The following is a 19,117-nucleotide window of genomic DNA, read 5'->3' on the forward strand; positions in this document are numbered from 1 at the left end:
GGGAGATAAGTATCTTTTCACAGTATCTTTACTTTCCTTTGTTTTCAGTAGATTTGAATAGTCAGAATCTTTATACCATTTAAAATGAATAATCATAAAGAAGCAAATAGTAGACATATAGTTAATGTGTTCAATTTTATCTTAATAGACAGAAAATTCACAATTAAATGTCAAGATAAGTGGCATGGAAAGGAAATCAAGTGGAAAAAGAGATTCATTTTTGACACAGACAAAGGATAAAAAAGAAAATATGAAGCTGTCGACCAAAGTATGTTTTCAAAAGTATATTTACTGGGATTTTACATAATGCTAGCTAGCTAGCTTAAGGACACAAAACACTTATTTGGAGGAAAGAGCTATGGAAGTCCAAACAAATTTGGGGTTTGTGGTGGAATGATAGTGAAGAGAAGGACAGCTATGATAGTGTGTAGAGCCTGGAGTGATTTCTTCTTAGTAATAGCAGATTCTCAGTATTACATATAGTTATTCTGGGCAGCTTTCCTGAGAGCTGAAAGGATGAACAATCAACACAGTCTACTGCATGGCAGTAATTTAGATGCTTTGATTAGAACTTTGTGTTGGCCTAGGTAGAACATGTATGTATCTTAACTCCATAGACTTACCCCCTAAAAGGCTTACTACTATTTATCTTAATATTAGAGGTAGGAGAAAGTGAAGGCCATTTAATTTCTGACTGTGAATGTTACATTGTTTTATTTATATGCTTGTAATCTTAACAGTTAGTAGGTTGAGGTAGAATCATAAGTTCAGTCCAACATGAAATAGACCTTATTTATCTTCAGTTGAGAAGGGTGTGTGTGTATCAGTTTCAAACTTCCTAATCAGTATTGAAAAATAATAGTAGAATGTTAGAAAACATAGGAGAATTAGAAATAATTTGGAAGCTCATTTACTTTTTAAAAACCTACAGCTGAAAGTAGGATCTTCGTCTCCAAAATTAAAGAGTGGTAATAAGCTTTTGGAAGAGGAAAAATCTACTGACTTTGTGTTCATACCTCCACAAGGAAAAGAGGGAAAGGCAAGAATTCTGACTGAGCACCAGAAAGAAGTACTCAAGACAAAACGGTTTGTGGGCTTTTAATCTTGAGCTCTATGTAGCTTTGTTGTGAGAACTATGATAATGTGTCATCATGCCTGGCCTTGAAAATCTTACTGGGGACATTGGTTATGGGAGGCAAGTGCTCTACCACTGGGCTACAGCTGGCCTGGGTATCCTAAATTTTAATGACAGATGATGGGACTATACAAGATAGCATTTAATAATATTTTAATCTACCCAGTAATATGCCCAGTGTTTCTAAGCTTTCTTTTACTGGGGTCTGTGTTTATTGGAGGAGAAGGTAATTTCATAGAAAACACTATAAGCTTTTATATGATTCATGAAATACACTTTCATAGAATTCTAACTTTAATTTTTTTTTCTCGAGACAGGGTTTCTCTGTGTAGCTTTGTAGCCTTTCCTGGAACTCGCTTAATAGACTCACAGAGAACTGCCTGGCTCAGCCTCCCCAGAGCTGGGATTAAAGGCACCCTGCAAGCTTTTGATGGTGGAACTATCACTAAGTTTTTGGAATTATATATAAGATTTTTTTTTCTAGGTGTGATATTCCTGCCTTGTATAATAATCTGGATGTTTCACAAGACACCTTATTTTCTGCTCAGTTTAGTCAAGAAGAATCTATGTAAGTACAATACTTTTATGACTAGTTTCTTATTTATATAAATAAAAATAATCTAATCTGTACAATTTTTTATCTTAGGGAAAGCCTCACTTTAACTGAAAAACCAAAAGAAGATGCCAAGATAATTAAGGTATAAGCAGTATTGATACTTGAGTGTTTTTAAGTTATAGTAAATGTAATTTGTAAGGTTGTTTTATATTTGTTTATTACTAAGATGTATAACAATCTTCTAACTGAATTGTACATAAATGTGTATTTAAAATACATCGTAAATGACTTCTGAAGTAAGGGATTAAGATAGTGTTTTAGTTCAGGATGGCCTCGATCTCCTGAGGAGCTGTGCTTCCTCTTAGTCTCCTGCTTCTGCCTCCCACCAGTCTTGGCCTCAGGTATGGCTTTAACTGAACACCATCAGTTTAAAGCACATTGACAGTTCATTGCTGATCCTTTTGGAATATGTGCAATAATTTGAAAGTTGGTGTCTTGAATTACCAGAGTTTATCTTGATTACCACATTATTATTTTTAGATTTCCTAGCAAAATAATGTTTTACTCTGTAATTTGCATGTTTTGTGTAGGAGGAACAAATGGAGAGTGCCATTTTCATCTCTCAAGATGCCATGGAAAACTGTGGTGTGGATGAACATCCTGGAAAGGCTTCTTTACCAAATGACTCTGGTTCTGTTGCTGAAACCAATTCAGAAACACTGAGCGCTGGTATTGATGCTACAAAAAACATGCTAATTTCATCAAAGATAATGTCAGCTGAATATTCATCTGGTACAGAAACTTCACTGGTGGTCAGCAATAGTTCGGTTTCTAATGCCACTGTTTCTGGAACTCCTTCACAGCCTACAAGTCGGAGACAAACCTTTATTACTTTGGAGAAATATGATGGTTCAGAAAATAGACCTTTTAGCCCATCCCCTTTGAATAGCATGTCATCCACTGTTACAGTGAGAAATAACCAGGAAAACACAGCTAAAACTGATATGCTACCAAAAGCAAGAAAAAGAGAAGTGACTCACTCAAAATCTGACTCAGAAAAACTAGTGAACGGAGGTAAAAAGTCAGGACGGAGATGGAGTAAAGTTGAGCAGTCAACTAATAAAAAGTCTAAGCCTTCACTGAGATCTGAACAGGAGGAACATGCATTAGAAAATAACCCTCCTGATTTGCTCAGTCAAACAGAATGTCTGTCAAAGCATGATCATCCTTCTGGAGCTACCCTAGAGCATGAAGATAAAAATCCTAAACCAACAGTAGAAAATGCTTCATTGGAAGACTCAGCTACAGAAGAGAAAAACGTAAGCATTAATACGGAATCTAAAGAAAATACACCTCCGGTCACAGCACCAGCAGATCAAATAGTAAATGAAGAAAGTCAATCTGTAGTAGCTCCAAATCCAAAAATCCTCAGACGGTCTTCAAGGCGACGTCCAGAAATGGTGGAGTCTTCCAATGACAGCCAAGATAAGGATAATGGTCAACCAAAAAAGGAAAGACGGAAGGAAGAAGAAAAAACAGTTGCAAAGAGTCCATTGCATATAAAAGATGACAAGTTGCCCAAGCAAAAACTAAGTGCTGAGTCATCTCTGCAGGAAAATGTAACCGAAAAAGGAAATAGTTTACATGAGAAAACTTTAGAGGAATCCAGTGCTAATGCTGAAATTGACCAAAATAAAAGAAAACCAGACCATGAGAACATTAATTCTGAGGGAGGTAGTACCCAGGACAATGTAGATAAGTCATCTGAGAAACCTTTGAGAGGACGTACACGTTACCAAACAAGAAGAGCATCTCAGGGATTACTATCAGAACTATCAGAACCTGATAGTTCTGAGTCAAAGGAAGAAGTTTCCAGAAAGAAACGATCTGGGAAATGGAAAAATAAAAGCAGTGATAGTGTTGACATTGAAGAACAAGAAGACAAAATGGTGGAAGAGGAATGTATAAAAACTGCACATGAGATACATGATGGTCAGGCAGTTCCTGAAGCTCATGTAGATGCAGTGGCTCAGATTTGTGAAGAAAGTGCCAATAGGGTAATCCTTCAGGAGTCTGCTGGGTCTTCAGATTCACTGCAAGTTACTGATACACCAGTTGCAGGTGAGGACACAAGTAAGACTAGCAAATGTGTAGATAACTCATTTGCAAGTCCACCTGTGCCTGAATCCAATCTCAGGACTAGGAATGCCACTAAGAGGTTATATAAAAGAGATACTGATAGTAGTTTGGGAGAATGCTCCAAAATGGAGACAGCAGACATTTCTGTACCTTCTGAGAAATGGGCCCAAGCAGTTGAATGCCAACACAAGAGAAGCAGGAGAGTCAGGAGATCAAAGAGTTGTGACTGCTGTGGGGAAAAATCACAATCCCAGGAAAAGTCATTTACTGGGTTAAAGAACACAGAGAGTTTTGCTATAAAGAGCATGGAGACAAAGACAACCCAGATGCAAGCACCTGAGGCTACACCTGCAACTTGTGAAGCTAATGAACACGCCAAAACAAAGCTGGCAGATGAACATCCTAGTATGAATTTTCATGTGGGTCTTGAAGAGAATGGTGCTGCTGGTGACTTAGTTAAGTCTGAAACTGGATTGGCAGAAGATCGAAAAAAAGTCCCATCTGAAATAGGAAATACGAAAGAAAAATCTCATGATACAGACTCTAGTGAAATAGTATCTGAAATCCAAGAACCAAGCAATGAAAAATTCACTGCCGAAGACCCATGCTTATGTGATTCCAAGGACATTTCACAGATATCTTCTTTAGATAACAAAGTAGAAAGTCCAGACGCTGTTCTGAAAAGAGAATCTGACATTGGCGATGTTGGGAAGGCATGCAAAGTCATAACCGGATCCAGCTCAGAGGGCGGTGAAGCTATGGAATTAGATGGAGGAAATGACTCGCTTGGAGCTGCCTTCTCTGAAAAGAGTGCCCACATGGATATTCCTGTAGATGTGGCAGCAGAGGAAGATAATAAAAAGGATGAATTTGAAGCAGTCACAGCTGAAGTGAATGCTGAAGGAGCAGCCACCGAGGGCTTTAATTCTGCTCTGAGTCTCTGTGATCATGCCACACCTGTAAGCAAGAGTGTCGAGAGTGAGCATTCAGCAAGAGTGGACCTGGAGGATGGTGTTCAGTTTGATTCCGCAAGAGCAGACCTGGAGGATGGTGTTCAGTCTGGTTCCACAAGAGCAGACCTGGAGGATGGTGTTCAATCTGATTCCACAAGAGCGGATCTGGAGGATGGTGTTCAATCTGATTCCACAAGAGCGGATCCGGAGATTGGTGTTCAATCTGATTCCACAAAAGCGGACCTAGAGGATGGTGTTCAATCTGGTTGCGCAAGAGCGGACCTAGAGGATGGTGTTCAGTCTGGTTCCACAAGAGCAGACCTAGAGGATGGTGTTCAATCTGATTCCACAAGAGTGGACCTGGAGCATGGTGTTCAATCTGATTCCACAAGAGTGGACCTGGAGCATGGTGTTCAATCTGATTGCGGCTCCTGTGAGGAAATGAACACAGAAACAGAAAGTTCCAAAGCAGCAGTGGTAGCCCAGTTGAAAATGGAAGTTGGCGACACTGGAGAAGAGGATAGGGGCATGATTGTTAGCACCTCTGTGTCTGAGGAAACTCCAGGTGGAAGACGAGGAGTCAAAACTGAGAGCTTTGTTTGCGACACACTTGAAATGAGTTCTGAAGAAGGAACTGTTTGTTACAAAACTGAAACAAACATTGAACTTAAATTGGATGAGACAAAATTGAGTGACAACCAAAATGTAGTGGATAATAATGTTCTGCAGGAAGTATGCCTCACTTCAGAGAAAGTGGAGGAATTACCACAGTCTCTGACATCTGAAGTGACTTCTGAACTGGTAGCAGAAAGCAGTAATGCTTCTCCTGAAAAATTAAGAGAGCTGGACCCTTCACTTGGATCAGCAAATGAAAGTCCTAGCGGTATGCAAGCACGCTGTGTCTGGTCACCCTTGGCTTCTCCATCCACAAGCATTTTAAAGAGAGGACTTAAAAGAGCCCACGAAGATGAGATCTCATCACCAGTTAACAAGGTAGGAATGATGATGACTAATGAATCTAATGTTTGCTTGGAATATGGGTGAAACCTAGTAAAGGATAGGGAATTAGGGTCATTTGTCATGGTTGCTCTGAGAAGGACAGGAGGCCTTTCATGTAGTATTGCCTCTCACACTCAAGAACTTGATGTGGGCATAATGGGTGGGTCCTATTAGGACCTTTCTTCTGTAATACAATATGTGGAACCAGATTTAAGAAGCCATGCAGCACTAGCCATTCAGGCTATAAGTTCTTGGACATGATGCCTTAGGTCACTCTAATCCATCCAGTTAAAGACACTGACTCCTGGGCCCCATATATATACTTTACCACTGAGCTACCTCCCCTGGTCCTTAGTTTTTTGAGTGCTAGGGTTAACTGAGGAGCATGCTGCCAACTGGCTTCTCCCCTGTCCCTTTTCATTTTGTTCATTTTGGATATTGGGAGGAGAGCCAGTGCACAGCATTGAATATGTTTGGCACATGGCACACACTCTGTCACTGAGAGATTCCCAGGCTTTCATGAAGTTTCATAAAAATTGGATTATCAAGGTAATTTTTACTTTAGCTCTTTCTTGGGCCTTTCTCTTAGAGTGTGTTGAATGAATAGTTAAGAAAGATACAACCCTCTGCTTAACATAAAACATGCCCTCAGCTTAGTGAAACCTGTTCTAAAAAGATGTCATGTTGATCTTCACAACTTAATTTTGAAATTAGATCTGATATTGTACAATGTATATACATATGTATGTATATAAACACAGTGCTTTGATCTTTGCCTTCAGCAAGGATGCATTTACTTTTACCTTTTCTTGGGTATGAGAACCTTTCTATGTTGCCCAGGCTGACCCTACAGTGAACTGTCTGTCATGCCTCAGCTAGCTAGGGTTATAGTCTTGTAGCATTATAGTCTTGTGATTGGCTGGCAAGTACATTTTTTTTTTAAGATTTATTTTTACACTTGTAGTTATATATATGTATTAGGGTGTGTGCACAGGTATGCAGGTGCCTATAAAAACCAGAGGCATTGAGTTATGGGGAGTTGTAAGCTGCTTGATGTGGGTGCTGGGACCTTGGAAGGATAGTGATTGCTTTTCATCATTTTTTTTTTTTTAAGTTTATCAAAAAACTTTGTGTAGTCCTGGCTATTCTGGAACTCACTTTATAGACCAGGCTGGCCTTGAACTCAGATCCACCTGCCTGTGCCTTCTGAGTGCTGGGATTAAAGGCTTGTGCCACGGCCTAGCTGCAGGGTGAACTCTTAACTGTTTGAGTCCTCCCTCGAGCCCTAGTTTGACCACCTGGGAAGATGCATTGAAAACTGCTTCTGAGGGGTTGGTCCTCAGCTCCGGTGGGGAAGAACTGCTTCTGAAATTTAAGAGATGAAATCATTTAGGAAGATAGGAATTCTTAATTTTTTTTTCTTTTTGTTTTTGGACAAAGGGCTATGCAGCCCTGGCCAGCCTGGAGTTCACATCTTTTGTAGCCTTTCTTCTATTTCTGTTTTTTATGGACTACAAAGAGTAGTGAGGTAGTAACAAGATGAGACATACTTGGAATTTATGATTTGCTGCAGAATTCTTCAGATGGTTTAACTTACTATTGGCACTGTTAGATCATGTGTCTTGTTTTGGGCTTTTTTGAGACAGGGTCTCGATGTAGTCCTGGCTATCCTGGAACTTGAGAGATCCTTCTGCCTCTGCCTCCTGAGTGCTGGGATTAAAATTTTATTATATACCACTCAGGGCAGATGTATTGTCTAAGACAAAACAGGATAAACATTTTTATGGCAAATACTTATATGTTGCCTATTCTTGAAAATCAATCCTAGGTGATATAGAATCATATCTCTGCTATATATTTATAGTTAATTACGCAATGTGGACATATTATAGACCTTTAGAAGAAGCCAAATTAGCCACAGTGAGGTTAAAATAGTTAAAATTGCTACATTATGGCCCTGATACTTTTGTTGCCTTCAAAGAGTTTAAGAGCAGGGGCCGGGAAAGTAGCATAGTTGGTAAAGTGCTCACAAAGCAAGCATGAGGACCTCCGTTCAGTTCCCAGAGCCCACACTTAAGATGAAAGGCCTGGGCTTGGTGGCATGTGCTAAGAGTTCCAGTGTTGGGGAGATAGAGACAAGCATATCCCTGGGGTCTGGGGCTCAGAAAGCTTAGTCTGTTCAGGGATTTCCAGGCCAATGAGACACGCCATTTCACAAAAACAAGTTGTACAACACCTGAGGAACAACCCCCTTCCCTTCAAAGTTGTCCTTTGACTTCCACATGCACACATGTCTGTACACGTACACGTGCGCGCGCGCGTGCGCGTGCGCACGCACACACTCACAAATTTAGGACAATGATTAATAAAATATACCAGAAACCAGTATTATTGTCTATAGTCTATATAAACCCATTGGCTAACCAAAATCAAATTATACAAGATTCTTACTAATTTTATTTTTATTGGTGTGTATGTGTGTGCTACATGTGCACACACTCAGACTGACTTCTTTTTGGGCTGTCAGCTCACAAAAGATAACATCATGGAGGCTTATTAATGAAAGCTTGGCCTTAGCTTAGGCTTGTTTCAAAACTTAGATTAATCCTTTTTTTTTTTTTTTTGGTTTTTCAAGACAGGGTTTCTCTGTGTAGCTTTGCGCTTTTCCTGGAACTCACTTGGTAGCCCAGGATGGCCTCGAACTCACAGAGATCCACCTGCCTCTGCCTCCCAAGTGCTGGGATTAAAGGCGTGTGCCACCACCGCCCGGCAATCCATATTTTTAAATCTGTTCTTCCATGTGCTCATTACCTCATCTCCATTACACTCATCCTGATTATTCTGCGTCTGACTGGTAACTCTCCTTTCTTCTTCCTAGAGCTCTCCTTGTCCAGAAGTCCCGCCTATACCTCCTGGCTAGCTATTGGCCATTTAGCTTTTTATTAAACCAATCACAGTGGCACCTCTTCATGCAGTGTAAAGGAATATTCCACAACATGTGTATGTTAGTGGATGCACAAGCCAGTGCTCCTGGTTAGGCCAGAAGAGGGTGAAGCTGGAGTTACAGGCTTTTGTAAAACTGACTTGTTAATGTTGGTGCTAGGATTTCAACTCTAGTTGTCATGATTATGCAGCTAGTACTTTTAACCACTAATCTGTCTCTTTAGCCCTTATTTTGGGTTTTTGAGGCAGAGGTCTCACTATGTAGCCCCAGACAAGCTTCAATTTGGAGATCTCCTGCCTCAGTCTCATGATTACTGGGATTACATGAGTACCCACACTATTCCTATATTTTGTTTTTTAGACAGGCTCTCACAGGTAGACAAGGTTGACCTCAGACTCAAGAAATCTACCTGCCTTTGCCTCCTGCGTGCTGGGATTATACATCACACTCTGCATATTGATTATTGTTAACTTAAAAGTTTGTTTAAAGTTTCTATTACTGCAGAGATACTGGAGGGTATAATTTGAATGAGCTGCAGTATTAAGCAGTAGCTGAAAGATGGAACAACTGTGCAGGAGGCTGCTAGTGAAATAAGTTTGGGAACACTGTCTTGCTTTTGCACAAAGTCAACACATTAGGTAGGGTATTGTCTTCTTAATGAAAACTTGTCCTGTACTTTCAGGTTAGACGTGTCTCGTTTGCAGACCCAATATACCAAGCAGGATTGGCAGATGACATTGATAGGCGCTGCTCAGTTGTTAGGTCACATTCTTCAAATAGCTCTCCCATAATAAAAAGTGTTAAAACTTCACCTACTTCACACTCTAAGGTAAGCTATGGACTTTAAAATATACTTTAAAATATTTGAAGATTAAGGAACAGGCTTCTTTTGCAAATGTATTGCTTTTCATAGAGAGGGCTAAGGCCAATCAGCTATCCCACAGGTAAATCATTAATTTATCCTGTTCCATTTTCATTTCCTAAAATTTTACAGAGGTGAGCACAATTTTAGTTGTACAATTTAAATTGTAACATTGTAGTTGTCTGGGGTTCTGAGTTTTGTTTTGTTTTTTTTCTCCACTTTCTTCTATCTAGCATAATACCACTTCAGCCAAAGGATTTCTGTCCCCAGGATCACAGAGCTCTAAGTTTAAGAGCTCAAAGAAGTGTTTAGTAAGAAGTGCTTTAGTTTTTATGTAACTTTATACTTTAATGTTCAGTTCTGCAACCTCTACTTAATGGCTTTTGAAATTTATTTTAAGATTGCAGAAATGGCCAAAGAATCCATGCTATCCCCAACAACAGAGAGTGTTTACCCAGCTTTGGTAAACTGTGCAGCATCAGTCGACATCATTTTACCTCAAATTACATCAAACATGTGGTAAGTGGTTAAGTTATAATCATAATTCATACTCTGAGGTGCGGGGATTTTGTTTGTATTTCAACTTTATTTTGTGGCATAGTTTTGCTAACATTCCCCAGTTTTGAGGAGGGTATCCAGCTCCTAAGAAATCTGAGGCTGGGGGCTCACCAGTCATGGCCTGCTTAAGTTGAAGTTTTAGTTTTCTGGAGTAATGATGGGAGTAATAGGGGTTAGGGTCGAATGTCCATTGGTAGAGTGCTTGCTTAGCATTAATGAAAATACAGGGTCTGTCCTCAGTACTATATAAGCCAGAAGTGCTGGTGCAGGAACTTTAGGGCCAGTTCAAGCGCATTCTTGCATACGCAGTGAGCTTGAGGTGATCTGAGCTGTGTGTGTGATCCTTAAGGACCGGCTCAAGGGCATCTTCTGCTACACAGCAAGATGAGGTCAGCCAGAGCTGTTTGTCACCCTGTGGATTGTTGACGTGAAGGATTAAATTTCCAAGACTTACAATGTGGAGGGACACAAAAATAAGCTTGACCTGTAGGAACTCCATGCTTCACACATGGGTTCTGTGTCTCAGTGTCCTTGAATTTTGGATCCTCTTGACCCCTTTATCCACACTAACTGGTATTTCGGGGTTGAATTACCAGGCCTGGCTTAGGAGGATGTTGTAATGGTCAAGCTTTTCAGGTGTTTGCATCTTTTTAAATTTATATCTTGTTTTGTCCTATTGCAAACCCTCTGAGGAATAGAAGTAAAGTAGAATCCTGGGAAGATTATTAGTTCATGGAAATTGCATAGCTTAAATAAATTGTCATGTAGATTCACATAGAGAGACCTCATTGAGGGTCTTTTCTTTGTGCTTCAATTAAATCTTGTTATAAATCTTAGAAATGTAATTTATGTATTTTTGAATTTATGTATATGAGTGTTTTGCCTGCATGTATGTCTGTACACTATGTGATCCTGGTACCCCTAGAGGCTTGAAGAGGGTATTCCATCCCTTGGAACTAGATTCAGTCCAGTAAGCTGCTACATGGGTAATGGAAATTGAATATGGGTCCTGTGGAAGTGCAACAAGTACTCTTAACCACTGAGCGCTCTCTCCATCCTCAGACTGCCAAATCTTAAGAGAATTGTTGCACATAACATGCTTGTGAAACGAGATAATTTCTTTAATTAATAGCTTGATGAACCATGGCATAATTCCCTAGTAATACATTCTCTATATTCCTCTTAAGAATTGTGTCAGACATGCACATAGAAGTTAGAAGGAAGTCATATTAAAAAGGGTCTAGGATAGGATAGGTTTTTTTTTTTTTTAAAAAAAAAAAAAAGAGGAGGACCTGAGCCATAGACAGAAAGAAAGCTTGATGCGAAAATGAGTTTCCCATCCCTGTTGTGCCTGTCTTTGTATAAATGCAACATCTATGCTGTTACTAAAGTGTAGAAAATAGAATTCTAGATTTCCATGATTTCTTAAGCTAGGGACACATAGGATTCAAATTTTAAGTTCCCCAGATAGTTGCCCATCACATTGTGTGGGCTAGGTAGACTATATAAATACTCTTTTGAGTTGAAGTGGATAAGTGCTCACGGATGGTTAGTTAGCAATAAAAGCATAATTATGTTTTCTCTCTTCTCTTCAAAAGGGCAAGAGGTCTAGGACAACTTATCAGAGCCAAGAACATAAAGACAATTGGTGATTTGAGTACTCTTACAGCATCAGAAATAAAAACTCTTCCTATTCGCTCTCCAAAGGTGTTTAATGTAAAAAAGGCTCTCAGAGTGTACCATGAGCAACAGGTAAAATCTTTTTATTTGAATGTTTTGTCTGAGTGTCTATCTATGTACCATATGTGTGCAGTGCTTATAGAAGCCAGAAGAGGGCATCAGATCCCTTGGAACAACTGGAGTTACAGATGTTTAGATGTTTGTGAGCAGCCCTGTGGGTGCTGAGAAACAAACCCAGGTTCTCGGGAAAAGCAGCCAGTGCTCTTAACTGCTGAGCTATCTCTCCAGCCCAAGAGTCGTATTTTAATAAGTGATCCAGCTGGGAGTGGTGTCATGCCTCTCTAATCTCAGTATTTAGGAAGTAGAGACATTTGGATCGACACTTCATAAGCAAGACCTTGCCTTAAAAAAAGAAAGGGGGGCAAAAACCAGCAACAAGTGCTCTACCAACAGTAATAAAAGCTTGCATTTAGACTTGTTTAAAACCCCTTCTGTATCTCACTGGGAAGTTTGTTCCTTTACTTAGTTCTGTTTTTATGTACTATACCCTAGATTCACTTTTAAATTTTATTTTTCGAAATCTGTTATCTTTTCTCCTTTTTCATTGCTACCAGCTGGTTGTTTCATGGCTATTTAGGTATTCCTGAAACCTAGGTTCTCAAATCTAAACGTGTCTAAGACTATTGCAGATTTATACATTTTTTTTAAATGTATATATATAGCTTAGGACAGATTTTAGATTCTAACCCCCACCCCCACCCCCCACGAGAATTTTACTTGGCAGAAAGTATTTATACGTAATATGAGGGGTCGTGACTTATTCATTGATAGTATTAGAATTGTGGATAAATTAAAACTAGACTATTTAAGGGTAAAAACCACTGTCTATTAGGTTTCCTTAAAGTGTGGTTTACTACCTCTTTGGGGTGTGTTCTATGTGTACTGTATTCTTGAAACTACTTGATTTTTTATTTTTTTTAAATTTCTGATACTGGAGAACATTTTGTTGACATGTTAATTGTATAAAAGCAACCAAAACCCAGAATCTATACTATTAATTTGCAGTCTCACAGGTAGAATTTTTGAAATATTTTCTCTTTCCAAAAGTTTTTTTTTTTTTTTTTTTAATTTGTGTGTATGTGTATGTGGGCATGTGCCCATATGTGCCACGTGCCTGCAGAACCCTATAGAGGTCAGAAGGGAGTGAACGTATTATCTGTCATGCTTCGTTTCCATCCCTTGTTCCTAGGCACCCACAGCATATGCTTTTTCTATAGGCTTACCTACTCTGGACATACTTAAATATTGGAACACCACAAGCTATGGTTGTTAATTAACTTCTTTGTTTAAACTTAGGTTTCTAGTTTTATAATTATTACTAATATGTTAGGATCTAACTCTATGGCTGAACAGTATTCCATGGATATACCACATTTTTTTTTAAATCTATTACTCAACTGATGAGCTTATGGTTTGCTTTTCTCCTTTGGTTTTCTTAGCCTTTCCTGGAACTCGCTTTGTAGACCAGGATGGCCTCGAACTCACAGAGATCGGCCTGGCTCTGCCTCCCGAGTGCTGGGATTAAAGGCATGTGCCACTGCCGCCCAGCCCTTCTACAGTTTTTATGTGACAGTTTTTGTTTTGTTTGTGCCATTGAATGGGATTGTTGTTATGACAACTTTTTAAACAGTAATTTCTGTGAGCAGTGGTCCATGAAACCTGGGAATACCTTATGAGTTTATTCTGGATTTGGCCCTTGACCAGGACCTCATTCATGCTGGACAGTGCTCTGCCAGTGAGCTGTTTGTAGCTTTGAAAATAAAAGATAACCATTGTGCTAAGAGTAGCCTTTTCTACATTTCAGAACTTGGGTAATTAAGTTTATCAGCTACTGTTACTATGTTTCCTAAGAAATTATGTATTATAAATTTTTATGCTCTTTGAGGAAACACTTTGGGTCAAGGCTCACTGTATATCCCTGGTTAGCCTCTTAACTTACCGATCCACCTGCATTTGTTTCCAGAGTGCTGGGATGACAGAATTGCTCCACCATACCTACTGTGATACTATTTTTGTGTAGTTAGTAGTAGTGGTTTTTTTTAAACAGTATTAACTGAGTTGATTATATAGACTGTGGGCATTTCGTGTCATTCCAGTTAAAAATAAGTTTTGTTATTTCTCTTTGTTACTGTTTGTAAATTTATAATCAAGATGAAATCTCGTGGACTTGAAGAGATTCCAGTTTTTGATATTTCTGAGAAGGCAGTAAATGGAGTAGAAAGCAAGCCCCTCTCAGCTGATGAAGAAAAGCTTGCCTCAGGTATGCTAGCCAAGCATGATAGGTGTTTTTGGAAGACAAACTTTCTTGAAAAAAACTTAACTTACTTCACACTTTTACAGTTAAGAAAAATTTTAATGTTTATTTTTAGAATATACACATTTTTGCCTTGCATGTATTTATATGCTTTGGATCCCCTGGAACTAGAATTAGAGACAATTGTAATTTGCCATGTGGATGCGGGAAGAATCCTGGTCTTCTGGAAGAACAAGTTTTTAAGCTCTGAGACATCTCTTCAGCCCAATACTTTGTTTTACTTTGACTATGACTGTTAATTCACCAAATTGTGCCTTATCCCCCATTCTAAGTACGTGGGGGGAAAACCTATTTAATTTTAGTGTGTCTAGTTGGTTTTCTCTAATTATTGTGTCAGTTTTCTAGTCCATCAAGATGTAGATAAGGATGTTGAAATTTTGTTCAGTTATATCATATACAGAATAATAAGATGTGGTAGATTTTTTTTTCTGGCATTTTCTTGAGCAAGTGTACCTTAGCCTATTTTCTCTCCTTTTCATTTTGATTGGAGATACATACAAATTATTTTTTAAAAATTGGTGGCGATTTAATGTGGCGTTTTGTTTTTCTCCTAGATTTGATTGATCCTGTAACCGTGGATACCCCATTGTCTAAAAATCTTGTGGCACAAATTAGTGCTCTTGCTCTTCAACTGGATTCAGAAGATCTGTACAGTTACTCTGGAAGCCAGCTATTTGAAATGCATGAGAAACTTGGTACCATGGCAAACTCTATAATAAGAAATCTACAGTCACGTTGGAGATCACCAGTCCATGAAAATTCTTAGTATTTTAAGAAAATGGAAAGTTTTTTCACCACCAGATTTTATTTTTTGGCTTTTAGAAATACCTGCACCATTTAAAGAGGAAACTTTGCAGAGTTGATAAGATATCAAATCCTGAAAGACAATGAATTATTAGGTCAGTTTTATAAATTCATTAGTAAAGATATTCCCTACTGTATTTTCTTGGCCAGTATACATAGTTTTTTTTTTAAAAGAAATTTAAATGTTACTGAAACTTGAAAGCAAACAAGATATACATACTTTTTTTTTTCATACATTAGCTCATGCATATTTTGGTGTAGCTCATACAAATATTTTAAGTAAGATAGAAAAGTTTTATTTACACTTGAACTGATAAAGGTGTTTATACTTTTTCAAAAATATTTATATTTGTTGTGCTTGGTGAAACACCTGTACTGAGATGCAAAAGAATGAGAGCATTTCTTTCATATAACACCTGTAGAAAACCTTTGAGAGAAATACCAATTTTCAATTTGTTGTGAGTTAAAATTAACGCTTAATTGCTAACATTCCATTCATTTGGCATTGGCAAATATTTGTGCAGCAGCATTTGCCTGTGAAAATGTGCTCTTATAAGGTATAGTGTTCACTCTTACATGCATGACTTTGTACATTATGTATAAAAGACAGTGTTTTTTAATTTATAAAGTTCAGCCTTCGTTAATTGCACGAGTTTCTGCAGCTTCATGTGAATACCATTGTTTTGTTTAATAGAAACTTTTGTATATATTTAATATCAAAATATCCATATGGATATTAAAAATGCTTCATGACGTACTGTGGATATTTGTAGGAGTCTGTATCTACAAATAAAGCAACAGATAGTTTTGTATTTAGTTAAAACATGAGTTTATTTTCTAAAGTGTCCAGAATAATTAAAATTATTAGAACCAAAAAATATTACATGCCACTACTTTTTTTTTTTTTTTTCTTTTTCTTTTGGTTTTGGAAGAGGATCCCAAGCCACTAGAAAACGTGCCTATGTTTCTTCTTAATGGAGAGTTAGCCTGGATATTTTCATTGCAGATTGTACTATAAGACATAGAGATACCTGGTTTAATCACATATGTTGAAAACTAAACTTGGAAGAAATTTGAAACTGCCCTTTTTATATGTATGTTTTGTCTAGTTAAAAAAAAAATAGGATATATAACTAAACAGTTTGTAAATTTTACCAGATAGTTAGTGCCTAACTTCATATATTTGTTGCACCTGTGGGTTGTGGGTTTTTGTTTTTTGTTTTTGTTTGTTTGTTTGTTTGTTTTTTGGAGATGTGGTCTCTCTGTGTAGCCCAGGCTAGCCTTGAACTTCTATGATCCTCCTGCCTCTGCCTTCCAGAGTTCTGGGATTACAGGTGTTTGTTACCATGCCTGGCTGTGTTGTATGTTTTCCAAAGGATATATCTTGCTTGTTTTTTTGAATAAAATCAATGGGTGATCTTAGTTCAAATTCAGTTCAATCTCTGCTTAGACATTCGAACTGTTTGTAGTTTAAGGTCTGGACCTTTTTTTTTTTTTTTTTTTTCCAACAGAGACACCCCTCCCTCCCCTGCTGCCCCTGGTAAATAAAGTTAGTATCATTTTTCATTCATAAGTAACTACAGATATTTTTAGATCTAAGTATATTTACCTACAAAGATCATCTTAAGAATTCTGGAACTGTTGGACTTTTAAGGACTTAGAAGTCAATAACTAATGAGGAAAAGACTGTCTTTTAAAAACATTGATAATGGTGGATTGCATTGTCAGTCGATACATTAAGCATTAAGAGGTGTGCATCAACATTCAGTGAGTAGTATCGATTAGCCAGGAGTTTGTGGGGAGTGGTTGGAGTGCTCATTTCACAAACTACATTCCTTAACCCTTGTCTACTCACTCGTAGGCACAGCAGAGTTCTTAGGGAGCTCAAAGTGTAGCAGGAAATGTGACCAAAATGATTTGCTTAAATTTCTGAATTTAATAAAAGCGCAGATCTGAGTTGTAGTTCAAGGAAATTGTGTTTTAAAATATTGGTTGGTACCATTGGTCAGTTTATGGAAAATATAAAGTTGGGTCAGTTTACTTTCAGTATTCTTGGCTTAACTTTTTTTGAGCAGATTTCCACATTAATTCCTAAAATAGCAAAAAGCATTAATATTTCTCAGTTGACTCCAATGTATTGCTTTACTTTTACATGAAACCCCTTCTTCAGACTTTTTCTAATGCTTAATTAAAAAAACAAACAAATATTGACATTCCAGTGTGATGCCCTAATTGTTATATGTATTGAAACAAATCAAGAGCTGGCTAGGTGGCCCAGAAGATACAATGTGCTTTCCACGAAATCTGATTATGACTTGAGTTCAGTCCCTGAGATCCGCATGGTAGGAGAGTAGTCCTTTGGCCTCTATATGTGCAGTGCACACACACAAATAAAATTAATTTAAAAATTTTGTTCTTATTTCCTGTGCATAAGTGTTTTGCCTGCATGTGTATATGTGTACTATGTACATACCTGGTGCCCATGACAGCCAGAAGAAGGCATCTGATCCCTGGGAAAACCAGAATTATAGACAGGTGTGAGCTAGCCTGTGGAATCAAACCCATGTCTTCTGAAAGGGCAGCAAATGCTGTTGTTAACTGCTGAACCATCTTAATTTTTTAAAAGAATCTAGTGGTATGAAAAGCATCTAATTTTTCATGTCTGAACATAGTGGATTTTGATGTTCAAACTGAGCTTATTACTGAAGATGTTGCTCTGTTTCAGCAAGTTAAACTACTGCTGAATACTGCAGGGTCTTTGCATTTCAAATAGTGAGCAATGAGCTCACTTAATCAGGTTAATACAGTTTTTAAATAGAATTTAAATCTAAAGATTAAAAGCACAGTTGTTGAATGACAGACATTGCCTTTGGATTCTTGTTTTTTTCAGTACAATTTGAAAGTAGCTAAGAATCCACTTACATATTTAAGGGTCATTAGAATGTCACTAATTTAAAATGTTAATAGTTGGACACTGGACGTGGTGGCTTGTGCCTGTAATTGGAATACTTGGGAGGCTGAGGCAGATAATTGCTTTGTGCTAAGTCCAACCTAGTGTACAGAACAAGAACCTGTTTTATATATTTTAGGGTCTTAAAATATATAATTCAAGATTATGTTTTATAAATATTAATTGGAGGGTTTTGTTTGGTTTAAGGTAAAAATTTGAAAATAAAGTGCTGGTTCTGAAGTCAATGGAAGTTATTAGATAACACTGCCCCTTATTGGCCTTGCTTTCAGCTTTGACTAAGGCTCGGGGTTCATTTCATTATTAAGGTTGACTTCAGCCAGTTGGTCAGCCACGTCAGCAGGCTATAGAACTGCAATTGTGGGCATTATGGGGGTGACACTTGGTTGGGGGCAGAAGCCTGCATTTATTATCGTAACTAATTTAGGCTGGCCTGGAACTCACTGTGTAGACCAATTAGTCTCAAACCCATAGCAACACTTGCTTCAGCCTCCCAAATGTTTTGATTATAGGCATGTTAATTCATTTTGCAGTTTCTGATCACTCAGTTAATGGTTCTGTTATGTTCCTGGCTTTATATTTGCTCTTTGGAAGCATCCATTAAAGTCTATGTCTTACAAATTTCAGATCTGTAGTTATTTTGTTAAAGTGCTCCTACAGAATCTAAGTTCTTGGAATAGATGGGAAATGGTACAATTTTGTTACATTTTTTTCTTTATATACTAAAACCTTCAATTAAATGCTGACATAACCTGTGTTGTAGATGTTTACATTCCTGGAAAGTACCAGTGGTATAAAATATGAGCCCTTAATGTGATTTGAAAATCCAGGCAACGTTTTAAACTGCTGATGTCAAAAAGAACAACCTCTCCCGTGTAACTTTTATGCTTCGGTTGTAGCAGAAGAAATGTTGTCTTTGCTGGTTTACAATTGAGTATAAAACCAACTTTTAAACATCAAATATATGCTTATTAATGCACAGGAAGTGATGCAGTGAGGAGAGGAAAACAGGTGAATTTGTTTTTGAGATAGTTTTACTTAAGTGCCAGGGCTGGCCTCAAACTCAGGGCAATCCTCTAACCTCAACCAAAAGACCATTTGAGACAGTGTTTTGTTGTACACTTGGCTCCTTGGGTAGACCACAC

At 38.0% G+C, this 19,117-nt stretch overlaps 1 protein-coding gene across 6 annotated transcripts in view; it reads left to right on the forward strand.

The window, feature by feature from the left end:
* The window catches only part of Rif1 (replication timing regulatory factor 1), a 63,084-nt gene extending 44,486 nt beyond the window's left edge, over positions 1 to 18,598 (forward strand). For 3 of the 6 annotated variants that reach the window (XM_076569471.1, XM_076569473.1, XM_076569472.1), the window contains exons 26-36: positions 149 to 268; positions 932 to 1,086; positions 1,620 to 1,703; positions 1,782 to 1,833; positions 2,282 to 5,776; positions 9,409 to 9,555; positions 9,822 to 9,899; positions 9,989 to 10,107; positions 11,745 to 11,898; positions 14,038 to 14,146; positions 14,755 to 18,598. In XM_076569471.1, the coding sequence (XP_076425586.1) occupies positions 149 to 268; positions 932 to 1,086; positions 1,620 to 1,703; positions 1,782 to 1,833; positions 2,282 to 5,776; positions 9,409 to 9,555; positions 9,822 to 9,899; positions 9,989 to 10,107; positions 11,745 to 11,898; positions 14,038 to 14,146; positions 14,755 to 14,966 (4,725 nt within the window). In that variant the 3' untranslated portion in view covers positions 14,967 to 18,598. The remainder of the gene's footprint in view (positions 1 to 148; positions 269 to 931; positions 1,087 to 1,619; positions 1,704 to 1,781; positions 1,834 to 2,281; positions 5,777 to 9,408; positions 9,556 to 9,821; positions 9,900 to 9,988; positions 10,108 to 11,744; positions 11,899 to 14,037; positions 14,147 to 14,754) is intronic. The other 3 variants (XM_076569474.1, XM_076569475.1, XM_076569476.1) reach the window with 3 other exon arrangements.
* The last annotated feature ends 519 nt before the right edge of the window (positions 18,599 to 19,117 follow it).

The sequence above is a fragment of the Peromyscus maniculatus genome, chromosome 4 (genome assembly GCF_049852395.1).
Source record: "Peromyscus maniculatus bairdii isolate BWxNUB_F1_BW_parent chromosome 4, HU_Pman_BW_mat_3.1, whole genome shotgun sequence".
Classification (NCBI taxonomy): Eukaryota; Metazoa; Chordata; class Mammalia; order Rodentia; family Cricetidae; genus Peromyscus; species Peromyscus maniculatus.